Raw genomic sequence first — 26153 nt, 5'->3', positions numbered from 1 at the left:
ACATGCAACACAGAAATAGATGTACGGAGGATTACATTGATTAAGCAATTTCCAACATTACAAATTAATTACACAATATTACTTATACCACTAAATACACGTTATATTTATAATCTTTAGACAATATTATAGGGCCCGTAGGAAAATTTTTAATTAATTAAATAATTTTTATAGTGAATTAAACCTAAAATATATTTTTAATTTGGAATGCGGGAACTAATTATTTGTATTATGATTTTTATTCGAAGAACTTCTACTGTTTTTTCACTTTTGAGTGAGTGAATCAATTATTTGTATCATAAGTTTAATTATTATTACAAATAGTGCTTTTAATAATTCGCTCAACATCATACAATGTTGCCTACATTTAGGAATTCAAAATTATTCTTCATCTCGAAAATTTGTAATTACACAATACTTATTAGAAAGAATTTCAACTGCTTTTTACTTTTGATTGTGTGAATTAATTATTTGTATTATAGTTTTAATTATCACAATATGTAGTGTCTTGGACAATTCACGTAGTTGTATAACGTGTTGCCGACATTTAGGAATTAAAAATTATTCTTCATCTCAAAAAATCGTAATTGGATAATACTTAGTGTGAATTGTGACGTTATTATGAGGAACTTCATCTGTTTTATCTAATTTTTTATTATTGAATGTGTAACTAATTATTTGTATGATCATTTTAATTATTTTTTTAATATAGAATTTCGGGGCCGGTTTCAGCATTTTTTCGCCCCTATGCCCAATAATTTCCCCCCTAGTCTTGTTAAAGCTACTTTCCTAAAAACTTTTATATAAAAATTTTATTACGTCTATATGTAAATTGTTTAAACATGACTCCAAGATGAAATTTTATCATTGCTTTTTTTTAAAGATTATACTTGGTTCTGGGCTAAACAAAATGTAGATTTGAAACAGTTTAAGCTATTTTATGTATTAAAGAGTGAGATCTCATTCGTGGATTTGAAGCAAAACGTTCCAAACCAAGGAGCATTCCTGCAACAAAGGATCGCCTTTACTGCTACCGCAGCAGCTTCAAATTTCATACTCACAAACATCAGCTCCGTACAGTACGTGATACAACATCTAGATTATATTCGCAAAGCAAAACAAAGCAATATATTTCAGTCAAACATACCGATCCTCAATCCTAAGGAGAGATTTAAATAATTAAAATGCCTCTCTGGAGAGTACTGATTTTTTTTTAAACCGATTGCAAACTCAGATTAATACTTGTTTTTTCTCGGCCGTGGGCCCCTGGTCGAATTTCCCAATAGGTCCGGCCCTGTAAAATTTCTTTGGACAATTCGCGTAGCTGTATAATGTGTTGCCGACATTTAGACATTCAAAATTATTTTTAATTTAGAAAATGGTACTTTAGTTTGAAATTTCACTTAAGCTATCATTATTATTATAAAGAATTTACAGTTTAAATAAAAAATAAGTTCAATAGACGGATCCTTATAAAAATTTTTGTGTGAATACTTTACATCTTTAAAAGCGAATTCTCATTATGATACATTTAAATTTTCGTAGTATTTCGATAGAATCAGAGATTCTGATTAAGTAGTTATTGATGCTTTTGTTTAATTAATCATCATTTTAATCTCTCAACTGATATGATTAAAAATGGGTATAAATATTTGTTGGGCCGTGAAAAAAATCAAGTATCAGTTAAAATGAAGTCCTTATCAATATTGTCTTTATTCGCCATAATAATCGGAATTAGTTTCCCGATTGGTAAGTAATAAATTAAGATCAAATTGCAAAGGACTTATCTCAATTTTTGGAATGCGTAATATACAATAAACTAGAAGTGGTCGTTTATTATTTCGAAAATGACACGGCTACATCATCGGCGTAGATAGAATTTGTTCGGACGAATCCATTTCTTATTGTGATAGGGATTTAAGTCGACGGGTCCATTGTTATCTGTTTTCAATCGATTCAGTGACCGGTTTTGATATTCTTTAAATTTATTTTAGGGTATATATTTAAATATTTTTTTGTAAGATCTAAACAAACATTCGCTCTTTATTTTAAAAAAAAAATAGGTTAAACCACTACACATTTTTGTACTATCGTAAAAATTTCAAGTACCTATATTGATATAGTATTAAAAATAATTCTAGAACGCGATTTTAATTACTATTGTTTGATGCTTTGGAATGCAACATAATTATCTAATTGAGTAGTAGATCATGGTGGAGATATTATTTTTTCAAATAAATATAAACTGATGCTAAGAAGAAAAATGTGGCACCACCACATTACGCTCTTAAGCTATCACATAAGAAATAGTTTCTGGTTGTTGGGTGAGAAGACGAGTTGAAATTAAAGTCAAAATTTTTGCCATTCAACCAGCATCTAGGTATTAATTATTTAAACAGCGAATCATTGAGGAATACTGACAAAATGTTACATAATAAACAAAAAGCTTTTAACCGTGGCAACAGTGTATTGTTAGTGAAAATACGTAATCGGCTACATTGTCTGGATATGTCAAAGGTGTTAATGTTAATATTGGTAAAAAAACAAAGTTTAGTGAGGAAATAGTGATGAATTTGAAACAAGATATTGAAAAAATAAAAGCTTTAAATATAACGGTAATTTTACCGCTTTGAGTAATTATCCCGAACTATGTAGATAGCGAAATATTTAAATGTAAAGTTGCCGGATTAGAAATTTCTCCTTGGAAACTAAAGATTTATAAGTACGAGTTTCAAAATGGGATAAAACTTTGGGAGATCCTCAGATAAAACAAAAAATTAATAATAGGATGAAAAAAACATTAAGGTCGAAGGCTAAGGAAAGTAAGAAGAGATGAACAAAAATATAACTAGAAAGTAATGAAGAAATTAAAAAATGAAACAGAAAGGTGTGGAAAAGGCCAGGATTTGTAAACTAAATATGCGGAAGAATGGCAAAATGCAAAAAGATACAAGTTTAATAAACACGAACAAAAAATCGATCGACGTCATTTATGCTCAAAAAAAACCATCTAATATTATTTTGACATTATTTTCGAAACAAACACAGGCAGACAGACGAGAAAATATTTTTGAATTTTCTTTTATTATGTGAAAATAAAATATTTTGATTTATTTTAGTTTCGGGAAAAAATATAATCTGCTATTTTGCCAGTTGGACGGTTTATAGATCAAGTTATGGTAAATTTGACGTTTCAAATATAGACCCGTCTCTATGTACTCACTTTAACTTTGCTTTTATCGGATTAAACGAAGATGCCTCCATCCACATATTAGATTCGTGGGAATCAGATGCCCAAGGCGGTTATGGTAAAAATAATTCTTTTTTTTTTTCATACCAAAAGAAATTTATCATTTTTAACCGTATATTTTAGAGGGTTTTAAACATTTGGTGGCGTTGAAACAACAAAATCCAGATTTAAAAATATGTGTTAGCATGGGTGGGTGGAACGAAGGTTCTAAGACATACTCAAAAGTAGCTGCTGATCCAGAAAAGAGAGCAACTTTAGCTCAAAATGTTTTGAAGTTTATTAAAGAATGGGGATTTGACGGATTCGATTTAGACTGGGAATATCCCACTAGAAGAGGAGGAAATGATATTGATAAAGTAAGCGTTATAATTCTAGTGACTTTTTAATTAATTCGTTATTATTTCAACCCTCCACGGTCAGCAACAATTATTGCTTTATCAAATTCACTCTATTGTGTAAAATCCAATTCTATTGAAGTATATTTTGCGACGTTATTTTAGGATGATTTAACCGAACTTCTAAAAGAACTTCATAACGTTCTGCATCCTGAAGGTTATTTGCTTTCCATTGCTGCAGCTGGTGGTTATGATAAAATTATTCCTGGATACGATATACCCGCAATTAACGAGTAAGTATTTATTGAAATAATCGTTTTTCGACATCAAAGAAAGAATTAACCACAGAACTATGAATGACACCCTGTAGCATTTCCATGGAAAACTTCACAAATAGATCTTGGAGGACTAAAAACATACCTCCACTTGGGGAAGCCTCTATTCAAACCAATAACTTTGACAGAAAATCCATAACAAAAAACGATTGTATATGAAATGTTTTCTGGATCAGTTAATTCGGTACTTAGGTGTACCAAATTCGGTGCACGTACATTTTGAAGATATCTTTACCGATTAGTGATGTCAAATGTAATGTAAAATCTACAGACCGCTTTAAAAAAATATTTTTATTGATATGGCAATACTGTAGAAAGAGAGATTAAAAGATAAAAACAACATCAACCCAATGGAGACAGAGGAAAGCGTGAACACCAGTTGGAAAAAGATAGAAACAAACATCAAATCGGATCAACTGTAAGAATTTGCGTTCCAGACGGCGGATCGAGGCAGAAAAGATGCTAGGTTAGTTTTAGCTGTAGTACTGGAAGCCACAGAAGATGGGCTTTACCGCTTGGAAACGAAACAAGGAGTGATTTCAAAATACTATAGCTGTTCAGAATTTAGTAAGTGCCCTGCTAAGGGTTAGAAGAAGAAAAACATATGAAAAGGTCTAAGAAGTAAAAAGTCGAAGAAAATTAACACTGATTTGATTAGATTAAATGGAGATTAAAAGTATTATCTATAAAGTGTGATGTTTAATGAAAATATTAATACAAAAATAATATTTTTTAATTATTTTATAGGGTGGTGGATATGATTAACGTTATGGTTTTCGATTTTCATGGTGCTTTTGAATATGACGTCGGTCATTTGTCTCCTTTATATGCTGCCGACGTGGATAGACTCTATCACGATAATATAACTTACAACGTGGTATGTTCTTCTTTTTAAATCTCACAAAAGAAAAACTAGAATAAAACAAATTCCGTAAAGTGTGACTAGAATGGATTTTTATTAATGTTTTGTAGGATTTCGGTATCCAAACTTGGTTGAATTTAGGTAGTGTTCCGGAAAAGATAAATTTGGGACTCGTATTTTATTCACGGACATTCACATTGGCAGATAATAGAAATACGTCACTTTATGCTCCTATAAAAGGTCCAGGGAAAGCCGGACCATACACTAATCAAGAAGGTTACCTAGGATACCACGAAGTGAGTAAAATTTATTTCATTACATCAAATAATTGATATGGTACTGGTGATGATGGCCCAAACTAGTGGGTTTGCCACTTCAATAAATTATGTATACCGTCTGTCCTCGTTAACTGTTACATGTTTACAGATATGTCTAAAGGTCGGAACCCACTAGCAACACGCCACGCCTCGCTACGTGTCGAATATGTGGGCATATGTTTATGCACTTTAAAAAGTGCGTCAATATGATTTCTTATATAATATACATTCTGTACAATATACAGGGGGCTATAAAAAAAGTGATCCTGTCTCTAGGATAGATAGAAAACTGAAAAATATTTGGGGTTTGCTCGGTAAAAAATTCAGTATCCGTTTTCAAAAAACAAAACAAAAAAATTTCAATATCATGTTGCCAGTAATTGTGGCGGAATCGTAAAAAATGTGTATAATTTTGTACTGAGCAAACACCAAATATTTTTTAGTTTTCTATCTATCCTAGAGACAGGATCACTTTTTTTTGAAACATCCTGTAGTGTACAAAGAACCGATTATAATTTGCTCCTAGTTCTCTGATTAATACCGCCATGTTTTTCACGATTTTCATTAATTTTATGGACCAAAATTTATCTTTTTCTCTTACTGGGCAAAACCACAGCGGCAGTAGCACAGTCTTCTAAAAACTTTAGGTCACTGTAGGTCACTATAAAATGAGCTTGTCGTCACGTGGCTTACCACGTGAACCGATGTAGCATCGCGTGAAGTGCGTGGCGTGTTCCTAATGGGTTTTGATTTTAAGTATACGTTTTGCGTGAAGCTGATTGAATAATCTCACTTTTATTACTAAACAATTACAAGTTTTTACTTCTTTTTGCACTTTGCTACGTTGTTTTTTCGACTTTTCATTTTATTGTTTGTAAACTTGTTCCCTTTGACTTTTCAAGTCAAAATTTTTTCCATTGACTCCATCGATAGAGTTTTTCAAGTTCAACTTGACCTACATAATTAAAATAAAGTAAATTCGTGTAACCTTGACTAAAAATTCAATATGTATAACTCAATTTTGACCAATAATGATATGAGGTTTTTATCTTTTTTGGTTATGTTCCAGATTTGCGAATTTCATTTAAATTCATCTACATACGTTTGGGACGAAGAACAATTAGTACCTCACATTTATTGGGACGACCAATGGGCTGGCTTTGAAGATCCGCGTTCTTTGACAGAAAAAGTTAAATACGCCATCGATAACGAATTAGGAGGTGTCATGATTTGGTCTTTGGACTACGACGATTTTAGAGGAAGATGCGGAAAGAAGTATTTGTTATTAGAAACTGTCAATTCTGTTCTTAAGGAATATTCTTAATTTTTGGAAATATATACTTAATAAACGTATACAAGAAGCATTTGAATAAGTACTCAATATAACTTCACATGTTTTTTTCTCCTACAGTAAAGTCTCGGTCATCCAATCTTCGGTTATCCGACCCACGAAGCAGCCCCTTGCCTTTTCCTGACTGTACGCATTGCATTCTCGTGCCAGGCGACAGGTCGGTGACCGGATTTTCTCTTTGTTTCTGAGCCCTGCATTCCACCCGCCGTCAATCCCATGACATCCACTAGCTACCTGACATTAAGCCCCACTCTCAGTGCTTACGTAGACCCAGAAGTCGTGTTGTAAGTTGTTTCTTTTGTGCTGTTTGTTAGATTGTTGGTTGTGTTTTTAGATTTTTTGGTCTCTTAAATTTGTGGTGATGGCTTCAAAATGCTAGAAAGTGGTTGTATCAATGGAAGAAAAACTCAAAGCCTTGAAGAAATTGGACAATTTACAAGATTACAACGTAAAAAAAAACAAAACGGTAGAGAACTGGAAGAGGAATCGAAACAAAATAAAAAATGGTGTTCACAACGGGTCATAGCAAAAGCATTGTGAATATGAAAAAATAAATGAAGCTATGAACCTGTGGTTTACTCAACACAGGGATGAAGGTGTACCGATATCAGGGCCAATCTTACAAGAAAAGGCATTAAGGTTTCGAAATGAACTAAATGAAAGTGAACCTTGATTTCATAGCCAGTGTAGGTTGGCTCGATAGATGAAAAAAGAGATACGGAATTGGGCAACTTAATGACTGTGGCGAGAAGCTTTCAGCAAACTCTGAAGGTAATTATTCGTTTGGAGATAAACTGCATACGTTGTTGGACAAGGAAAGCCTAACAGGTGATCAGATATTCAATTGTGATGAAACAGCAGTCATGCTATGGCAAATATGAAAATGAAATTGGCTATGATAGGCAAATCGAAAAATCCTAGAGCGTTTAAGAATATTTCCAAAAATGCTTTAACATTGAAATATTACATGTAAACAAAAAAATGCTTGGAATAACTCAAACATTTTCAAAGAATGGTTTTTTCAAAAATTTGTGCCAGAAACCGAACAGTTTTTGGAATCCAAAAACTATCCAAGGAAAGCAATATTGCTTCTTGACGATGCCATCCTGATGAAGAAGAACTTAAAGATGAGGATATAAAGGCAATGGTTTTGCCTCCGAATGCAACTTCCTTAGGTCATCCTATAGATCAGGGGACATTAGAGACAAGGAAGAGGATTTATCGAGGAAACTGTGCTTTAATTGACGCGATGAACCAGGGAGAAGACATAGTGAACAAATTGCGTCATCTTAAGTTACAAGACGTTGCTTACTACGTGACTCAGTCATGGGAGAGTGTTGGAGCAGACGCCATTTCTAAATCATTGAAAGTTTTGCTCCAAAAAAATCAAGAATCTCCAGCTGGAGGAAATTTACAGAAGGAGACTGAATCCGTCAACAAGTAATTTCATTGTTACAACAAGTGCCGGGTTGCTCGGAAGCAAAATAAGAGGATGTGAATGAGTGGTTGGCCCAAGATGAACAGTATAAAGTGACAGATAAAGAAATATGTAATATGGTGAACGGAAGAGGATATGGTGATAGAAGACAGTGCACAGAAAGGACACAAAGCTCTAGAAATAGCGTTAGAGTATGGAGAGCAGCTGGAGGAAACATCTTCTACGGAGTTTTTACTTCTGATGAGTCTACGAGATTTGGCGGACGGAAAACGACAAACAGCGAGCAAACAATAGATTATTACGAACTTTTTTACTGAAGTCTAAGTTTGGTTTCATGTATTTGGAAAGTTTTCAATGTTTAAATAAAATTAACGTCGTTTTTATCATTTCCCGTGTTATTCGACCTTGGTGCGGCCGATTTAGGTCGAATAATTAAGACCATACTATATTTATTAAGTTGTTTCGTTGGAGACGAGAATCATTAGAAGATGACCCACGCGCGGAAACTTAAAAATAGTGGAAAAAATTGTTCCAAATGATTGGCGTCTAAAAACAAAATAAGCATTTCCAAAACTAGTGTTCTAAGGATACTAAATGAACATTTAAATATGACAAAAATTAGTCCACAGTGGTGATTACCTCGAATTCCCAGCAGCAGTGCAGAAACATCGTTGATTACGAGGTTTCCTACTTAACTTTTTGGACAAATAAAAACAAATAATAAAAATTGGATATCGCTTCATCGTGTTTCAAAATAGCCTCAATCGACGTTACCACAAGCCGATGTCCTTTGAGAAACCGATCATGCGCTTCGGCTTGAACTCTTTGATATCATTAGGAAAGTTGTGAGGCTTGCCCAAGATGGTGTCTTAGTCGGATTTCGCGCTTGTTTAGTTGGAGTAGTTATTGGCAATTTATAATAAAAGTGTAGAGCAGGTTATGTCTTTTAAATATTTAGGAGTTAACATCACGAGCAATAGGAACTTGAAACAAGAAGTCAAAACGCAAACAAACAACAGCAGCATCTAGGATATCGGGATTCCTTCGAACCGTGATATGGAGGAATAAATTTTTAAGCATCGAAAGCAAAACACGGATACATAAAACTTGTGTCAGACCAGTAATGACATACGCCATAGAAACGATGGCGGAGACTGCAACTACTAAGCGGATTCTTAGAACGACCGAGATGAAGACATTACGCTCAATCACAGGGAAAACACTAAGAGACAGAATAAGGAGCAATAAAATTAGAAGAATGTGTGACGTTCCGGATATAGTGAGATGGGCCAGAACTAGAAGAAGAGAATGGAGAGATCATGTCAATAGAATGGACGACGATCGACTGGCGAAAATCGCAAAGGAAGAGAGACCCAATACAAGTAGACCGCCTGGAAGACCACCAAAGCGCTGGTCCTCGGAGTCACAACTTAGGCTGCTCTTTGAAAACACAAGACATAGTCTTAAAATAAGAAGAAGAAGAAGAAGAAGAAGAGTTATTGCCAGGTGTCTCTATCCAGCTCGCCTTGTGAGTAGACCGTTGAGAGACGCGATAGCCTTGGCCTTTAACCACGCCAAGGATGAATTCTGGGCCCATCGGTGAGTTCGCCGATCAATTCCCAATATTATCATAAAATCAATATTTTCTCATTTCATTTGTTCGCAATGGTATAAAATGAGTATTAAAGAGTACAAAATAAGCGAGCGAATTTCAAATTCAATAAACGTTTATTAAGGTTCCATCAGGTGTTGATTGTGTTTGGAACAAAAATCCTGTTTATTTTTGTGTACCTGGAGTGTTTTTAGATTCTGTTTAGTCTTCTGACATCTGGCAATCAAGATTTTACATCATTCTTTTCATTCTTGTTTTCTCGAACTTTATCAGGTTTCCTTCTAATATAATTTTCACACTTGGGTACAATACAATACCAATAGAACGATTTTTAACTTTTTCCATGACTTTTATCGATATTATAAATGTTTATAAAGTGACTGTCACGCTTGAAGTGCACAAATAGTGGACGTGGCAATTGACGTGATCGAAAGTCCGCGAAAAATAACCTTAAACCAATTTAACGGTTACTTAAAAAATTATTTCGACCTTTTCGACAGAATATATAGTTTTTATCAACATATACCTACCAAAGAATAAATTAAAAATATAAAAAAATACATATTCCCTATTGTCGAAGCATTTTTTCCATTTCGATTGATGCACCTCCAAAACATGTGATTTGAACGTATCAACCGCTTCTTCAGATATAGAAAAATGTTGACTTGGCAATTTATTTTTTAATCTGCGTGAATAAGAAGAAATCATTGAGTACCAAACAAAGACTGTACGGCGAATGACCCATCGATTCAATATTTTGACTGTTCAAAAACGTTTTCGTTTGAATTGATGTGTGAGATTGGTATCCCTGATTTTTTCGAACATGTCTAGCAAACAAATGCTGCCAATTGCTTCGTACGCCAACAACTTTTGTTGAATTTGGCTCTCGTTTCAAAAGACCCATACAGTCTATTTCTGTTCCAGTTTCTGGTTCATACGCATGAATCTATGATTCGTCGCCTGTCATGATTTCACGGACGTCTTTTCAATAGTCGCGAGTGAATTTTTCAGCATTACGTTGCACCAATCGACACGAGCTTCTCTTTCGAGCGATTGTCAAATTATGCGCTAAATGTACATACAATATTGAATGTATGCAAGTGGAACTAATGCCCAAGTACGTCTTACTCTCACGATATGTCATATGACGATTTTGCAGTATTAGTCTATGCACAGTATCGATGTTTTTTGGAAAACCAGCGAAGCACGAGGTTAGAGATGGTGCTTCATCACCAAAATTCGAAGCGAGTTGATCGGTTTAATCCACATTCCATTTTTTGGCCGAGATGAACGTTGTAAGTATCTGTGAACAATTCAAATATGACATACCTCAAAACTTAAGTAGCAGTCTCCGTAGAATGATGTGAGTTATGTTTGGAGCTTTACTCTGAGAACCAAAGAAAGAAAGAAAGAAAGTTTGATCCGATCTATTGTAACGGGTGATGAAATTATGTTTTTTTACTATGATCTGATATCCAAAGCAGATTCCTTGGATTGGCTTCAAAAACATCACGAAAATCATTAAAAAATTAATGGCTAACATATTTTGAGACTACGAGGTTATCCCTTTTATTGAATTTAAAGTTACTTACTTAAGTTACTAAAGTCAGTTGCGTCAAAAATTATCGACAAAAGACGTGGCAAAATTAGCTGAGGTGTGAGGTAGCTTTATGTCTACACTTTGCAATGCTAATGCAGCTTCTCAGAGATTAAATACCCACCTTATAGCCCTGATCTGGCCCCGTTCAACCATTAAACATGCGTTGTACGAAATTTTGACTCTTAAAGATGCATTATATTTTGGAAAACTATGTGGAAACCGGATTTTTTCGATCTAGAGGTTAAAGGACGTTATTGGAATTTAATACCAACAACTTCATCCCCGCCAGGAAACATCCAAACAACTCTGCAACAAACTCGATGAAACGTGACGATTTTTTTTTCTCATTTGTATGGAATATTTCCCATATAATTGTGATTAACAGATAATTTGTATTCATTGAACGAAACGGGTCTCATTATTATTTAGATCAGAAAGATAACGGAGCATTATTAAACTATGAAAATGGGGAAACGGTTTTTCCGCCAGCGCGCATCTGTGTTATCGACCGTCTGACAATGCGTCGCTATAGATTGGCGCGCAACGAAAGCAGCGATTGTCTGTCCGTGTGAAAATTTAGTCGAAAATATCTGGTTGAAATGGAAAATGCGGATTTTCAGTCTAATAGAAGTAGCAGAATGGAACCGAAACCGTTTGCAGCTCGGCCTATGGTCGATCCTGAAGCCGAGGGCGAAGTAGATCCTTCATTGTAAGTTGAAATTTACGTCATGTCGAGAGTGTGTCATTTCCAATACTGGCATATATTGAAAATCCACAAAATTTTTTCATATACGAGTCCATAGAGTAATTTATTGCATATTAATATTAAAACATTTTTTTTATATGTTCAATTTTGTATTAATTCGAAATGCTTGCATCAACTCAAATTAGTCGCCAGCAATAAATAACTATTAAATTGTAAAAATTTTGAAAAACAACACCCATATTCATGATATAAGCTCTTATTTGATCGAAATGAATTATTGGTAATTTTCTCAACACCCTCTAATAAATTTATGATTAATTCGACAGACACAATCTCTTCAAATCATCCCTCGAAAGTATCAAATTACAAAATAAGTTTAAGCATTGCGTCGAATTGAACTTATATTTGGAATTTATTTGAATTAAATTATTGTTGTTCGAGACGCTTCATCCCTTTTAAATCAGCCCTTGAAAGTATGAATTATATATCAACAATTATTTTTAGTAATAAAACAAAGTTAATTAAATCTAATTAAAAAGTATCTCGTATTATATAAATTGTGGTTATGTAAACACCGCCCCCTAACCTAACCTTTATTAGTGAGGAATTTTGTATGTTCACAATCAGTATTTAAGAAAAAAAATTTGACATACATTTACTTCGTTTTTCATTTTCGCTTTTTTCGAAAAATATCAATCATTGCCATTTAAAACCGTTAGGCAAAATCTAGAAAATTTTCGAATAGTGCCACGCGAATTATCCGAAATTCAAACTAAACCTTCAATAGATGCGTTGTTACATACGATGGAAAATGAATTTACCTAAACAATCCGAGCGTGAAAAATCAGTTATTAGACAAAGGACAATTCAGTTCGCAAAAAGAAGATTTATCATCTTGTGCCATAGCCAAGCGGCTATTAGAGCTCTGAGCTCTAATTTCATAAGATCCTAGCTGGAAATGGTTGGAAAAGTTAAAGAAACTAGACGAAAAGAATAGGATAACACCTTTATAGCTGAACACTTTTATGGTTTCGGCTACATAACAAGAAAGAAAACGCTAGCAAAGAAGGTAGATAATGAAAAAACCAGTTTTTGGAATCTACAGGAGTTGACACAGGCAAGGATACATGGGGGAAACTATAACCAAAGAGGAATGCATCAATCTAACCGAAAATAAATCTTGTTAGGACATTGACGTATCAATGGAGACCTGAAGACGTTATGTTTAGGATGAAACCTCTATAACACATCTGGAACTTTCTGAACAGATTGGTATTGATAGAACAGTTGTAAAAACTGAACATTCTCAATGCCGAAGCAAGGAAAAAGGACCTTTGGGTCGTAGTGTATATGAAACCCTGATTAACATGTTGAACTACTTTTAAATGCTGCAACATGTAAACGTTATTTTGGTTTTCCAGGTACCCACAACCCAAGGAATCTACTCATAAAATTCGCGGAAAGAGCGATATGCTCGAGATGTTATTTGGTCCCGTAGATCAAGAACTCTTGGTGGTAAAAAGTTTTTATTTCTTCTTCTATTCCGCTTTTGGATCTCTCTTTCCTCTTATGGGTGTTTATTTCAAACAAATGGGAATGAATGCGAGTCAAAGTGGTTTTTTAATCGGTTCACGACCTTTCGTCGAGTTCCTGTCGGCGCCTTTCTGGGGAAGTCTCGCTGATAGGTAATCGAAAACTAAATACAAATTATTATAAATACATATGATTATTTTTTAGGTGGCGAAAGGGAAAGATACTACTTTTGGCTTCCTTAGCTTCTTGGATAGTTTTTACAGTTCCTCTCGGCTCCATCCAACCTCCTGCTACGTCTTGTATGGTTATTAAGAATAATACTGCGTTGCTTACCGCTCCGGAAGTTAAAATCGGAAGAGTTGTCATAACGAAGAGATCGATTCAAACGGAAAATTTAGCGGAGGTTTATTTCAAACAAGAATCACAAACCCCCACGTAAGTATCGCAATCATTTCCAGTTTTATATTATGAGGTACTTTTGGTGTATCTTCAGCTTTTGTCTTGTATCATACACATTTATGGACGTTCCAAGTTCAAGAAACTAGTGATTTTAACTATCTTCACACAAAAAATCGTTCAACAGTATGGAAGACGTACCAGAAATTCTTAAATACGGGCGTCGATAACAACTAACGAAAATATGGAAACAGTTGCGGGGTGTGTGTGGGCAGGTATCCATGCGGTGGATTCGAACTTTGAGGGTCACATGTTACAAGTTATCTGAAAATATTCCAAGTTTTACGTGAGCAAATGGACAACGATGCAACACTCGCCAACATCCGTCATTTCATGCAAGATGGAGCTTCGTTATGTGTGCGGGAGAACCTTATTGTTCATTTTGGAGAATGGATAGGCAGATGAGGATTCTTTGAGTGGCCCGCGCGGTCATGTGAACTGACACCCTGTGATTTATTCTTGTAGAGTCTTCTTAAGGACCTCGTTTTTGCAAGTAGACGCTTCCCCTTCCCGACTTCCGAACTGCAATTGAAGAAGAATTTGAATCTCTTCGCGGACAGCTTAACATGCTTCGCCGAATCTACTTCTCGGTTGGAAAACGCTTTGATCAATATGGACATCGATATGAATACTTAAAGTAACTCTTTGTCGAGTAACAATACATTCATTATGACGCTGAACTTTTTTCTATTAATGTAAATGCCGACCTCTGCAGCTAGTTTATTATGAAAACATCATCGAGCAAAAGACAGTGAAACAATCGCTAATGATCCTTTCGATCGAGTTCTAACACCAAGAGGACACGGTCAAGAGTTCTGTTCCGTTTTCTAAAGGCAGAAACTGCGTGAAATATCAAATTCTTAGGAGGCTTTCTTTGTTCTAAACTTTGGAATTTGAAATAATTCTCATATTCTATCCTCACAATTAACTAAAACCATGATTGTAACATGCCTTCTCATCGAGAATTTTCATGCGTCTTTCTCCAAATGTTTACCATTATTTTTTTGATATTGAGTTTTATTTTTATCATTGACTGTAGCCCCTCTCAATTGGATGCAAATCTCCATGCGATTCCAGACAGATAAGACTAAATTTTGAGACAATCTTATTTCCCATATACTTGTTGTAAACCTAGAACGAGTTGATCTTCAGTATCTTAAACGAATTTCTTTTTTCGCTTCAATAGACTCATGGTGCGTTCTCCGGAACGAATTTTTGAGATTCTAAAAGAAGAAAAAGTAACGAAAAATCAAATCTGGCGAAAAAGGTGGCTGGGCGATGTCTCTAGTTTCGTCACAGTAAGGCTAGAATGTGACAGCGCATTATCATGGAATCTTCTCGATCCACTCGATCCACTACACCAACACTCACAATTAGACTGTCTGACGCGCGTTTCGATAACCAAGTTATCGTCTTCAGAGGCTAACAGTAATATTCAAAAAACGGGGTTAAAATTGTCTTGGTCTCTAGATTCTCATTATGGAAAGTAAACGAACAATTTTGAATATGTTTCAGACTTTCCAGGAAACCAAGAGATCTTCAATCGGTGTCGGTAAACGCGGGCCAATCACCTATAAACGTTCAGTACGCATCCAACTATCAAGAAAAAGAACACGAAAGTTGGGTGCAACCTATCATATCATCGATAGTTTATCGTACTCAAGATATCCAAAAATGTTTTTTTCTACTTTTGCTACTTGTGATTATCGGGGAATTCTTTAGTGCTCCAGCAGTTACTCTAGCGGATTCGGCGGTTTTGACTTTACTGGGAGAAGACGCAGATACATACGGCCATCAAAGAATGTTCGGTAATCATATTTTTACAACTTTAGTACCATTTTCTTTTATTTTTTTTTTTAATTTTTATACGTTCAATGCAATACATTAGACAACAATGTTACAGTTTGTCTTTATAGCAAAAAACTAAACTCATAACTATTACAGTGATGCCAGCTTGGATATTTTTCTTCAAAATTTAGGTTAGAACATGTTTTTTATCAAACTATACTATATCAATCAACCAATCTCCATCTATTTCTGTCGACATTATCTCTCCGAAGGTCTTCCTCGTTTTCTTCTACCCATGGGACTCCAGTCGATGAATTTTCTTGTATCCATATGGTATTTTCTGATCTTCGATATTAGTGAGCCGTCTACGAATTTTTCCGCCCACCAAATACATCTCGATTTTCAATTCCTTTTATAAATCTTTTTCAGGATCACTCGGTTGGGGTTTAGCTATGTTTTTCGTCGGTATAGCTCTAGATCATTCGACTGCTTTTCCGAACCATCCGTGCGGGCCCGATAAAAAGGAAAAGAACTACACCATTTGCTTCGCCACATTCTCCGTTCTCATGGGCGCCGCTTTAATCAGCGCTACCCAAATTACATTCAAATATGAAGAGCCAATACCAGAATCCACAGTAGTCGATGACAAGACTCGAACGCCCACCGAAGAGGATCGCATGCAAGCTCAACTGGCTGAACAGCTCAACCTTCCTTCTTTAGCTGATACTAGAGCTGTTGATGGTCAGCCGGTTGCACCTAAGGAACAAAAGGTGAATAAAAATATTCCAGTTACAAATTTATATCCTTGGTGGACAAAGAGGATGATTTTTTTTTTCGTTTTCAGTCCAAAATATTTGCTCAAACTACTCGAGAAATTCCCGAATGGTTAACAGTAATCAAACAATACAAGAATCTGAAATGCGCGTCTTTCCTCTTCGTCGCTTGGTTCATGGGCTTTGGAATTGGATTGATATTCACCTTTCTGTTCTGGCATTTACAAGATTACGGTGGATCGCCTACATTGTTCGGAGTTGCTTCAGTTATCAATCACGTATCAGAAATTTTTGCATATTTCTTCAGTTTCCGACTTATCAGACAAATGGGACACGTTAAAGTGCTGTGCCTAGGCCTTATTGGCAATACCTTACGATTCTTATACATATCATGGTTGACCAATCCGTGGTGGGTCTTACCTTTCGAATTTATGCAAGTAAGTGATAGTTTTCGAAAGTCGTATTTTATAATTGCTTTTAATGAATCGTCCGATTATTTCAGGGTATTACTCACGCAGCGGTATGGGCAGCTTGTTGTTCCTACATCGCCCATAACACCCCAATAGAACTTCGTTCGTCCGCTCAAGGAGTTCTACAAGGTATTCATCACGGACTCGGTAGAGGTTGTGGTGCTGTTATTGGTGGTATCTTCGTTAGTTCCTTCGGATCGACGGCTACTTTTAGAGGATATGGAATTATATGTCTAGTAGTACTTGGAGCTTTCATATTCATCAATTTCTATAGGGTCGATCAAGGATTTGTTTCCGATTTACCACAGACGGAAGATCCAAGACAGGTATGATAATATAGAATACATCAATTTTTTAAACTCGTCGTTTCTCCAACTTCTATCTCACCCTTAATCGAGAGGGCAACAATTTTCCTGCCAACAGTTGTTTATTTCTACTCGAGATTTGTCCATTTAGGGGCAATTTGTTGTTGAAATTCTGGCCAATGCGTTCTTCCAGTATCTTCTTGTCGTACCGTCTCAATTCTACTGTTATAAATTTCTATTGAATCGATGCTGATTCCACCAAATGATTTTGGTCCTACTTTCAACTTTTTTCCTTCTACTCCAGTGTGTTACTCCTTTCTAGTTAATAAGTCTTTCATCAACATTTCTTATTGATATTAAACTGGGCACATCTTTCAATAGCTTTTGGGGTTTATCCCAAGATTTTATAACGTTTGTTTCCCACTTCCATCCCAGTTGTGGTGTTTATCTTTATCTTGATCCATTCATTTTCTGATTTTAATGTTGTACAGGTGGCCGAAGAAACATCTCATTTGGCTCCACATGGTGTACCAAGCAATCCGCTTCCACGAGCTCTATCTAGTACCAAATTACAAGAATTAGGTAATCAAGATGGATACGGAGCGACCTATCAAATTGGGCAAGGTGGTACTTTGAACGTTCCGGGGGCGAATCCGTTTAGCACTCAAACTCAATCACACCAATACGTTGGATACGAGGTAAGAAGTAAGTAATTTTTATTTTATTTATTTTGGGATAATTAGTTCTTTTAAAATCGAGGAACATCTTTTGGTGTCGGAGAGTATTTATTATAAATATTTGTTTGATATTTTAGACAGTAACTACTAAGACGGCCTCTTCGAGATGTAATTACCCAGAAGCTAGTACTACAGTGATGATACAGCAGCCGATATCTACTACTAACTCTACATATGAATGGTAACATGACAAAATATCAGATAAAACATATTCGTACTTTTAACTTATTTGAAATGGTTAAAAAAATTTTCTACATAGTTTCCGAAATTTTGGAGGCACTCGTCATAGCGTGGCACAAGTTTTTGAATGTCTTCTTCATAGAAAATTACCGCTTGCGTTTTCAAAGTCAAAAATGAAAGTCGTTCGTATTGTGAGGTGGAAGGGAACATTTTTTGACAGTAATTCTTGACGCTCGCTCTATACTACAATTCCTTAAAGGTCTCGAAGTATAGTGCAGGAATTCAAGCTCAAAATGGTGTCAAACCTCCGAATTGTTTGATGCCAATTTTTCTGAATATTTATAATTAAGATCTACATGATCGCAAGGTGTGCAAATTGTTTTTAATGGGTGAAAACCACCCCTTATCGAAAAATACCAATATTAGAGTTTTTCCTACTTTTTTTCTATTCAAATGTTTTTCGTTTAAGGGCTTGAGACCCTCCACATTTTATTAATAAAGGGTCAAAAAGTTGTGGATAAGCAATCATCGCACTATAGTGACAGATTAATTCGGTTATAACTCCGTCAATTTTTATGCTACAAAAAAAAAAGAAAAGCAAAATAATCGTCATAAAAAATGCTTTGATTTAACTGTTTATTTGTTTTTGTATCTCGTATAGTTATGGAGAAAAAAATGCGCAAAAAAAATTTTTTGGAAAATCAAAAAAAAAGTATTATTTAATGTTGATTCTTTTTCAAAATTATGCATTTCTAATCAGCCAAACTTTCAGATGTCGTAAATAACATCCAAATAAAGTATTTGGTACAAGGAATAAGTTTAATTTTGATTTTCAATGAAATAGCATTAACTATTTTCACATCATATCTCACTGAAATTTCAGTCGAAACGACTTTTATCAGTAGTCATTTGAAAGGTCTTTTTAAGCTCTTTAAAAAGTATTCCGTTACTTTTTGTTGAAAAATGTACCCTTTTCCCGTTATTTGAGGTTAAATGCTCAATTACGTAAAACAAAAGCTATTCAAGTGTCTATAACTTGCTTTAGGTAGAACACTAAGGTCTTGAAATAAAGCTTAATTCATTTGTTTTTTATAAGCTTCATTTTCGTTCATTACACTTTTTTCGATAAAATGCATCATTACAGAGTTATACTTAAAAATATATTGAAAATGCGGGTTTTTTCGACGAAAAATCGTACTTTTCAATTGCGAATAACTCAAAAACTATTGATCTGGCCCAGAAAACTCTATACGACATTTTTTACTTTAAATTTATTGAACTTTCGATATCTAGGGTTATTTGGGGTGAAAAATTTTCCATCCCCGAAAAGGAGTGGGGGATTGCGCACTTTGGCACCATGTAGATCTCGCTTTTTGTATACACACCTATCATCTGTCAAAATTTCAAATAAATCGGTGCTGCATTAAAAAATTCGGAGGGGAAATGCTTGAATACCTGGCCTAATAAACATTTGCATAGATTGGTTCGCCTCGTGGTAAGAACTTAATCGAGCGAAATTCATTTTTTTCCAAAAAACGGTGCGCAAATTTTCGAGATGTCAACTTTCCTTAGGAACGAAGTTTGTCTCTATTGAAATAATTGCCGTTTAGTTTCTGGGGTCTCGTGAGATATCCAAGTTTCATCCCCCCTAACTATGAAATGTAATGCCTCCTCGTTGTTCACCAACGTGAGTTTTCTCTGGATTAAGACACCATCTCCATCTATAGGCATGCTGCTAGTGCTTGGAAGGGGATAAAACTGCATCAAGTCGTCGGTGAGTACCAATCGCTTAAACTGGTAAGGTCCGAACTCATGGGCAAGCCTTATGATGTTGAAAGGTTCAACCTTATTAGCTTCAGACACATCAATAGTTCACCTTTACATCCAATATAGTCCATTCTGTTTCAATGGAACTGAACCAAAAGTAATCGGGGTTCATATCTAACAAAAATTATTAAAATTGGATGTACAGATATTGGTGATAATTTTTTTTTTTTTTTGAAACCCAATATAGGTAATAATTCAAGGTTTCTTATATCAGGAAAAATGAGTATTTTTGTAAATCCTAACATCATAATTAAGAATGATGACTTAATCACATATTTTCGTATACCTGGGAGTAAAATTATTTCTCTATAATAATAATTTACCATATTTACATAGTATATTAATGAAATAGTTTGAATTTTCGGGTAACAAAGCCCACTATGAAATGTAAAGAAATTCCGGATCGTGATGATAAATTCCATCCATACAAAGTAACGTTGGTTCAAGAGTTGTCAGATGACGATTTTGATAGACGTGAACAGTTTGCGGACCTAATGTTACAATCAAAACTATCCAAACGTAAATCGGCATGATTGTAGATACTGTTCACGTAGCAATCCTCGTTGGATGCGTTAATCCCACACCTAATATCCCGAAAAACTGGTTTTCTGCGCCTTGATATGCGAAAAATATACAAGGTGATATTTTTCCGGAAAAAGTAAAGATCTGACATGTAGATACCACCATAATACCGAACGTATCACAAGATCCTTGAGCACAAAAATTTATAGAAATCGTACAAGCCGTTTCCGAGATAATTGAGGCGTTCGATAGAAATTGTGAGAATTTAATTGACGATTATTGAAAAAAATATATGTAAATGTAAATAGTGGGTGAAAATGTGATTGATAAATTAACATCTAATGTGTATAAACATTCATAATATTGTAGGTATAAAAAGACATATCATAAACGTTTAACATACGTTGTTGTTGTAGATATTAAACGTAAACTTTCAGATACATTTTTCAAAAAATTTTCAACGAACTTTCATATCACATGAAATTCAATCGACAATCGTGTTAAGGCTCGTTGATTCTTATGCCGGACCTGTATCTATTTTATAATGGAAATTTATGGAAACTATGATCGGGTTAATGCTAGACTAAATTTAAAAAACCACTAATTATACTCCAAACATGTTAATATACTACACATACTCCGCCGTATCTTTTTTTTTATATTTGCAACTTTACGATGTTTTGAAAATAGAATTCGATGGCTCCAAAATCAATATGTGACATTAAAGTACACGAGAACCACAGAACTTACTCTCTACTAGGTATATTTTGATGTTTTGTGACTAGAAATGAAAGAAAATCCATTAGTTCTGCCACGTACCATCTAGGGCGCTGGGATCGAAAATACGCCATGTTGTTTCCACCGAATAACAACCAAGTTTGCATTTCTTCTTATACCGTACACATAGAGAAAGCAGGTTACTTGCTTACCGGCAATCGGCGCAGTTAAGCATCGATAATTTAGGCAGCTCTTCAATTGTTATGGACAAAGACAAAAGACGAATTTACCGGAATGAATTTCCATTTCGTGGTCGCGCAAAGGGAAACTCTAAGTTGGAATGATGAAATTATAAAATTTGAGCAACAAAAAATGGAATTTTTACAATAAAAAGCTAAGCGATCGCTGGTGACAGTGGAAAACGATGATCACAAATGTTTTATGCCCCATGTGAGTAAAATACCAGCAAACCAAATACTGTCATTTAGAGGACGCGTGCAGAAACTTGTTGAGCAATACGCGTACGGGCAGGGTCGTTTTTTTACATCAACTCCTCAAGTTTCTCCCTACTCTTGCAGTTCATATGCTTTTTCATCCACACCAGTTCCCCCAATATTCACACAATCAACAGTGGATACATTGCATGATACAGAATTGGGAATATAAAGGAAACGCGTGACCTGTGCGACTAATTAGTTCGTGTTGATTTTTGTTTTCTTGAATCATATTATAATTTTGTATTCTTATAACTGAAGTGTTCAATAAATGTTAAATTAGTTAAACAAATAAGGTTTTACTCACCTGATAGTAATAAAAAAAGCCGTGAGAAGCAGAGCTCCATCACGAAAGTCGAATTTTTCGTCGAATGAAGAATTTAACTAATACACAAACAAAATAAAATGAATTTCTTGGAAATGATATCAATTCTTAATCTTATTTCTTTATATGGAAAATTTGCTATTCCTCAATAACTTTTCATTTCACAAGTTAACTCTGTCATAATGACAAGAAATTTCGAAAATGGGAAGTAAAAAAATGATTTCGGGCGTTTTGTGCTAGAAGAACTGAAGAAGAAAACTTTGAACTTGAGAAAGACAATTCTTCAACATCACCCCTACTTGCATGCCAAGTTCGAACCCTCTAGTTAAACTTTTTCCGGCCAAAAAATAAGAAAATATAACAATAAAGTTTCGACCTTAGACAGAAAATCATCTCGCAACTAATTGAACCTACATGTGAAATTTCATTTATCAGTCGCTTTTCGTTTGACCTGCAGAGGTGAGCAAAGGTCAAAAACCACTTTTTTTGCACTGCGACCCCTCGAAATATTCATTTGTTTTCAGCCAAACTCTAATAACATCAATCCGCCGCCAAAAAGGCCATGTATGCTAATTTTGAACCAAATCGGACCCATAGCAATTGCTCGAGAGACGAAAATAAACTACAGACATTCGTAAAACCATCATAATCGTGTTCAGGAGGTCTCAAAACATGGGAAAAATGATGTGCCCCCCATTTTTCTTCTAGTCATGCCTTGAAAAATTCGACAAGTCTTTCGAAAAAAATTGGCTGTTCGTGCCAGTTGCATCGCGTTTTTGTCAGACGCTGTTAAATTTTTACTATGATATAATTAAATATGTCTAATGTCATCTTTATGTACTGCCGAAAAGCGTTGCTTATCTTGCTTCAAAGTCGAGAAAAGATGATGATATTCTCCATAAACTACTCCAGAAGTAGTAGTAGTAGCCATAACTCGACATCATGACTCCATGAAATCGGGTTTATCGCTGACTAGGCAATCGGCTCCAGCAGAAAAATCGACGCCGGTTTTTAGCGCCTACAATAGGTGCTGGATAATCTGCTTTCTTTATTCATGCGGCCTTAGGATTTGTTCTGTGATTAGATATATACGTTATAGACCTCAAAATCGGTTTTACTAACATCCACGAAGTTACTAATTATTGTATAGAGGTGGGAACTTTTATTTACGTCCTATTATATAAAAGAATTTTCGAAACATTTTGATTGTGTAAAAAATTGTTGTTTATACTTTGTTTTTTCATGTTTTGATATAAAAAACCAATCACAACAATATATTTCTCTTTAGTACAAATATCGTAGAAAAATGTATCTGAAAATATTCAAAGAAATAAAAATAATTCAATCATATACGTGATAAGTTGATGCTTGTCTAAATATAGAAAAACATAGATAATATATTGTTTATTTGACTGATTATTAATGTAATTATTTAGCACTTTTTTATTTTCACAAAAAACACTATTTAGACTTCGATTAAGTTGATATACTCATTTGCACATATTCGAATATCACATTAATTTCCTTTTGATAATGAAAACTATTATTTCACTTTAGTATATAAATTCTAGAAGTGAATAAAATTACTTTCTGTCCATCGACTGATTCGCCGATTACGAATTAGGCAATAGTTTTTCGAAAAACAAAATGACGGATCCAATATGTGGACCATAATTTCGCAACAGATCTTGGTTTGCAATTACCAGCCGTGGAGCGCTCGGATTCATAAGAGGCACGCCTGGTTCTTTTTTTGCCCTTAGGTTTCACATTTTGGCCTTTCCTTTTTCTTTGCGGGATCAGCTGGAACGTCTTTGGGATCCATAAGATCGTCCGCTGTAATGCCCTTCCCGGTTTGGATAATCAGCTTTTTTGCAACACACTCAGTTCGAATATTTTTCAGGTGTTCGACAAAGCTTTCATGGATCTTGTCCTTGAAGTCGGACTTTTCACAGACAAAGAACTTTATTTGGGAAAATTCCACATTTTCGGAATCCTGCTTGTAAGTTAGTGTTGCTCCGGTGTTCCAAGTTTTCTAAGGTGGTTTTAAGCAATTTGGGGAACATATCCTTCGGCACTGTCCCGCACCTTCTGCCTTGAGGAGTCAATTTCCGCGCGTCCAATGTTTTCCGCCATTCAATCTTTAATGGTCTAAAAAATGCCACATCTAGTGGTTGCAGAATGTGGGTTGCATTGGGAGCAAGAGCTACGAAGACAATGTCATTTTCTTCACATTTTTTGATAACATCAAAATTGAAATGAAAAGATAAATTGTCTCCTAGGAGAACCTTTTTTCCCTGTTGCCTTCTAACGAATGGTAAAAAGTGGTTTTCAAACCAATCAGCAAATATGTAAGAATCGATCCATCCATTTTTAGAACGACGGTACCTGCAACCTGGTGGCCCTCCCTCAGTCCAAGTATTATAGACGTTCTCTGCTCGGTGGTAACAAATCTCCAGCAGCATTCCCACACATCATTACAGTGGTGCAGGCTTTTGTTGCATTCCTTAAGTTCAGGATACTTGGTACCTCTTTTCACAAGTACATTTGTAGTTGTAAATATTTGAAGGTGGTACCTCCTCAACCTCTTTTTCAAAATGTTTGAAATAGTCTTCAATCACAGTCTTATCCACAGAGGCACGGCTCAATGATATGTTTTTGGCCGCTCTTTGAGAGATTTCAGGACGTCTTCCCATGAAAAGCTTGACCCAGTCACTTCCAGGTAGGTTATCTATGAAAATGGAAACAATCCGGCCACACTTTTCCAGTTAAGACTTGACAATTACTTTTAGGTCATTCACGCAAAGAGGAAAGCCATAGGTTGCTACTGCCAGGATGTGACCAGTCAGAACCTCGTCTTCCTTACGGGAGAACACTGTTGGACGACCTGGCGACTTAAGGCTGGCTAAGACTGAGGCTTCTTCCGTCGCTTCTTTTTTTGCTTTCATGTATAATGCTATAGTTGCAACTGGAATACCGTATCCACAACAAACGAAAAGATACCTGTATAAATCACATGCATTCATCAAAAAACACATTTCCATGTCAACATAGGAGGTTAAAATTACTTTTCAGCAGCAGCTCTGATTGTTATCTGACGTTTGAGACATTTATCCACAGCTTCATACAAAGTTTCAGCACTGTAGTTGCGGTAGGCACGTGTCCCAAGCTTACGAATGTATTTTCGTGGCATTTCAAGTCATTAAACTTTTTGATCACTTATATTGAAAAAAAAAACCAAATGAACATGTGAGAATCAAATGAAACAACACCTAAGATCGCGGAATCATGGTCACATACAACCGAGTGCGAACTATGTAGTTTCATTCGAGTCACCTCTTGAGCGACTCCCCGCTGTTATACGTTGCCGAGGTTGCCAAGCCGTTGCAAGATCAACTGGTTTGCAGCCTTTGTTTCAAAACCTTACAGAGGAGAATCCATGGTAAAATACATTTTAACCTGTATGTGCACTGTATGTTTCTAAAGCCTCTTGAAGCCGAAATTTATTATGACTAAGAGGTACCCTACTAAACATTGCAAAAAGATCCTTAGCTGAAGCCTTCATTTTTCGAATCTTTGTCGGCTTTTTGGCATTTTCGCCCACTGTGATTTGCCTGCAATTGGCGCCGTCTAATGTTAACATAGGATTGGTGTAGGACGCACTATATATAACAATAATTATTAATAAAATATTTAATAAAGGGAAAACAAATATTTTACTAAAATCCAAAGTCTTGGGTTCTATTCTTGCGGTTGCTTTTCACGTCAAGATTTATAATTTTTTCAGGATATCGTTGCAAATGAGTAAAAGCGTTTTGTTCAAATGTTTTATAAAAATGGTTATTGTTTATGTAGTCTATTGAATGTTCAATAATAATATAGGTAATAATATGACTTTTATTAAAATCCCTAAAATGTTCCTCATTCATTAAAAATATTCCTCGTGATGAAAGCAATCGATTAAAGTCGCACGCTCGCGGTCAATAAGTATCAGCAAAAATCTGTAGCCTAACCATTAGCTTTATTTTGAGTGCTGTATGTTGTTCTTGAGTTATTTTTTTGGTAAAGAAATAATATCAAAACGAAAAGGAATGTTGAGCAATGAAAATACAAGCTAAACTTCGTCAAAATAAGCTTCCAATCGCCTTTTCATGGATCGAATAAGTTTCTTTACTTGATCTTGTCCGATGCTATCCCAATCTTCAGTGAGTGGCTGGTGCAGA

The 26153-nt window shown here is 35.1% G+C and overlaps 2 protein-coding genes across 3 annotated transcripts; both read left to right on the top strand.

Annotated features, from left to right (window-relative positions):
• The first annotated feature begins 1531 nt into the window (after window positions 1–1531).
• LOC130901401 (chitinase-3-like protein 1) lies at window positions 1532–6460 on the top strand. Its single transcript, XM_057812794.1, has 7 exons — window positions 1532–1749; window positions 3120–3308; window positions 3374–3606; window positions 3751–3878; window positions 4668–4797; window positions 4893–5078; window positions 6169–6460. The coding sequence occupies exons 1-7, from the start codon at window positions 1629–1631 to the stop codon at window positions 6421–6423; spliced, it is 1242 nt and encodes a 413-aa protein (XP_057668777.1). The 5' UTR covers window positions 1532–1628; the 3' UTR covers window positions 6424–6460.
• A 5132-nt stretch (window positions 6461–11592) lies between these two features.
• LOC130901398 (major facilitator superfamily domain-containing protein 6) lies at window positions 11593–25819 on the top strand. 2 transcript variants are annotated; one of them, XM_057812789.1, is made up of 9 exons: window positions 11593–11809; window positions 13228–13491; window positions 13544–13774; window positions 15311–15603; window positions 16013–16353; window positions 16428–16793; window positions 16859–17152; window positions 17623–17829; window positions 17946–25819. In XM_057812789.1, exons 1-9 carry the CDS (start codon window positions 11700–11702, stop codon window positions 18051–18053), a joined length of 2214 nt encoding a protein of 737 aa, XP_057668772.1. In that variant the 5' UTR covers window positions 11593–11699; the 3' UTR covers window positions 18054–25819. The 2 variants fall into 2 exon arrangements, with proteins under 2 accessions (XP_057668772.1, XP_057668773.1); XM_057812790.1 differs by having other exon boundaries at window positions 17623–17836; window positions 17946–20256.
• Window positions 25820–26153: the final 334 nt, after the last annotated feature.

Source organism: Diorhabda carinulata, chromosome X (genome assembly GCF_026250575.1).
Source record: "Diorhabda carinulata isolate Delta chromosome X, icDioCari1.1, whole genome shotgun sequence".
NCBI classification, from domain to species: Eukaryota; Metazoa; Arthropoda; class Insecta; order Coleoptera; family Chrysomelidae; genus Diorhabda; species Diorhabda carinulata.
This window is presented reverse-complemented; position numbering and strand designations above follow the sequence as displayed.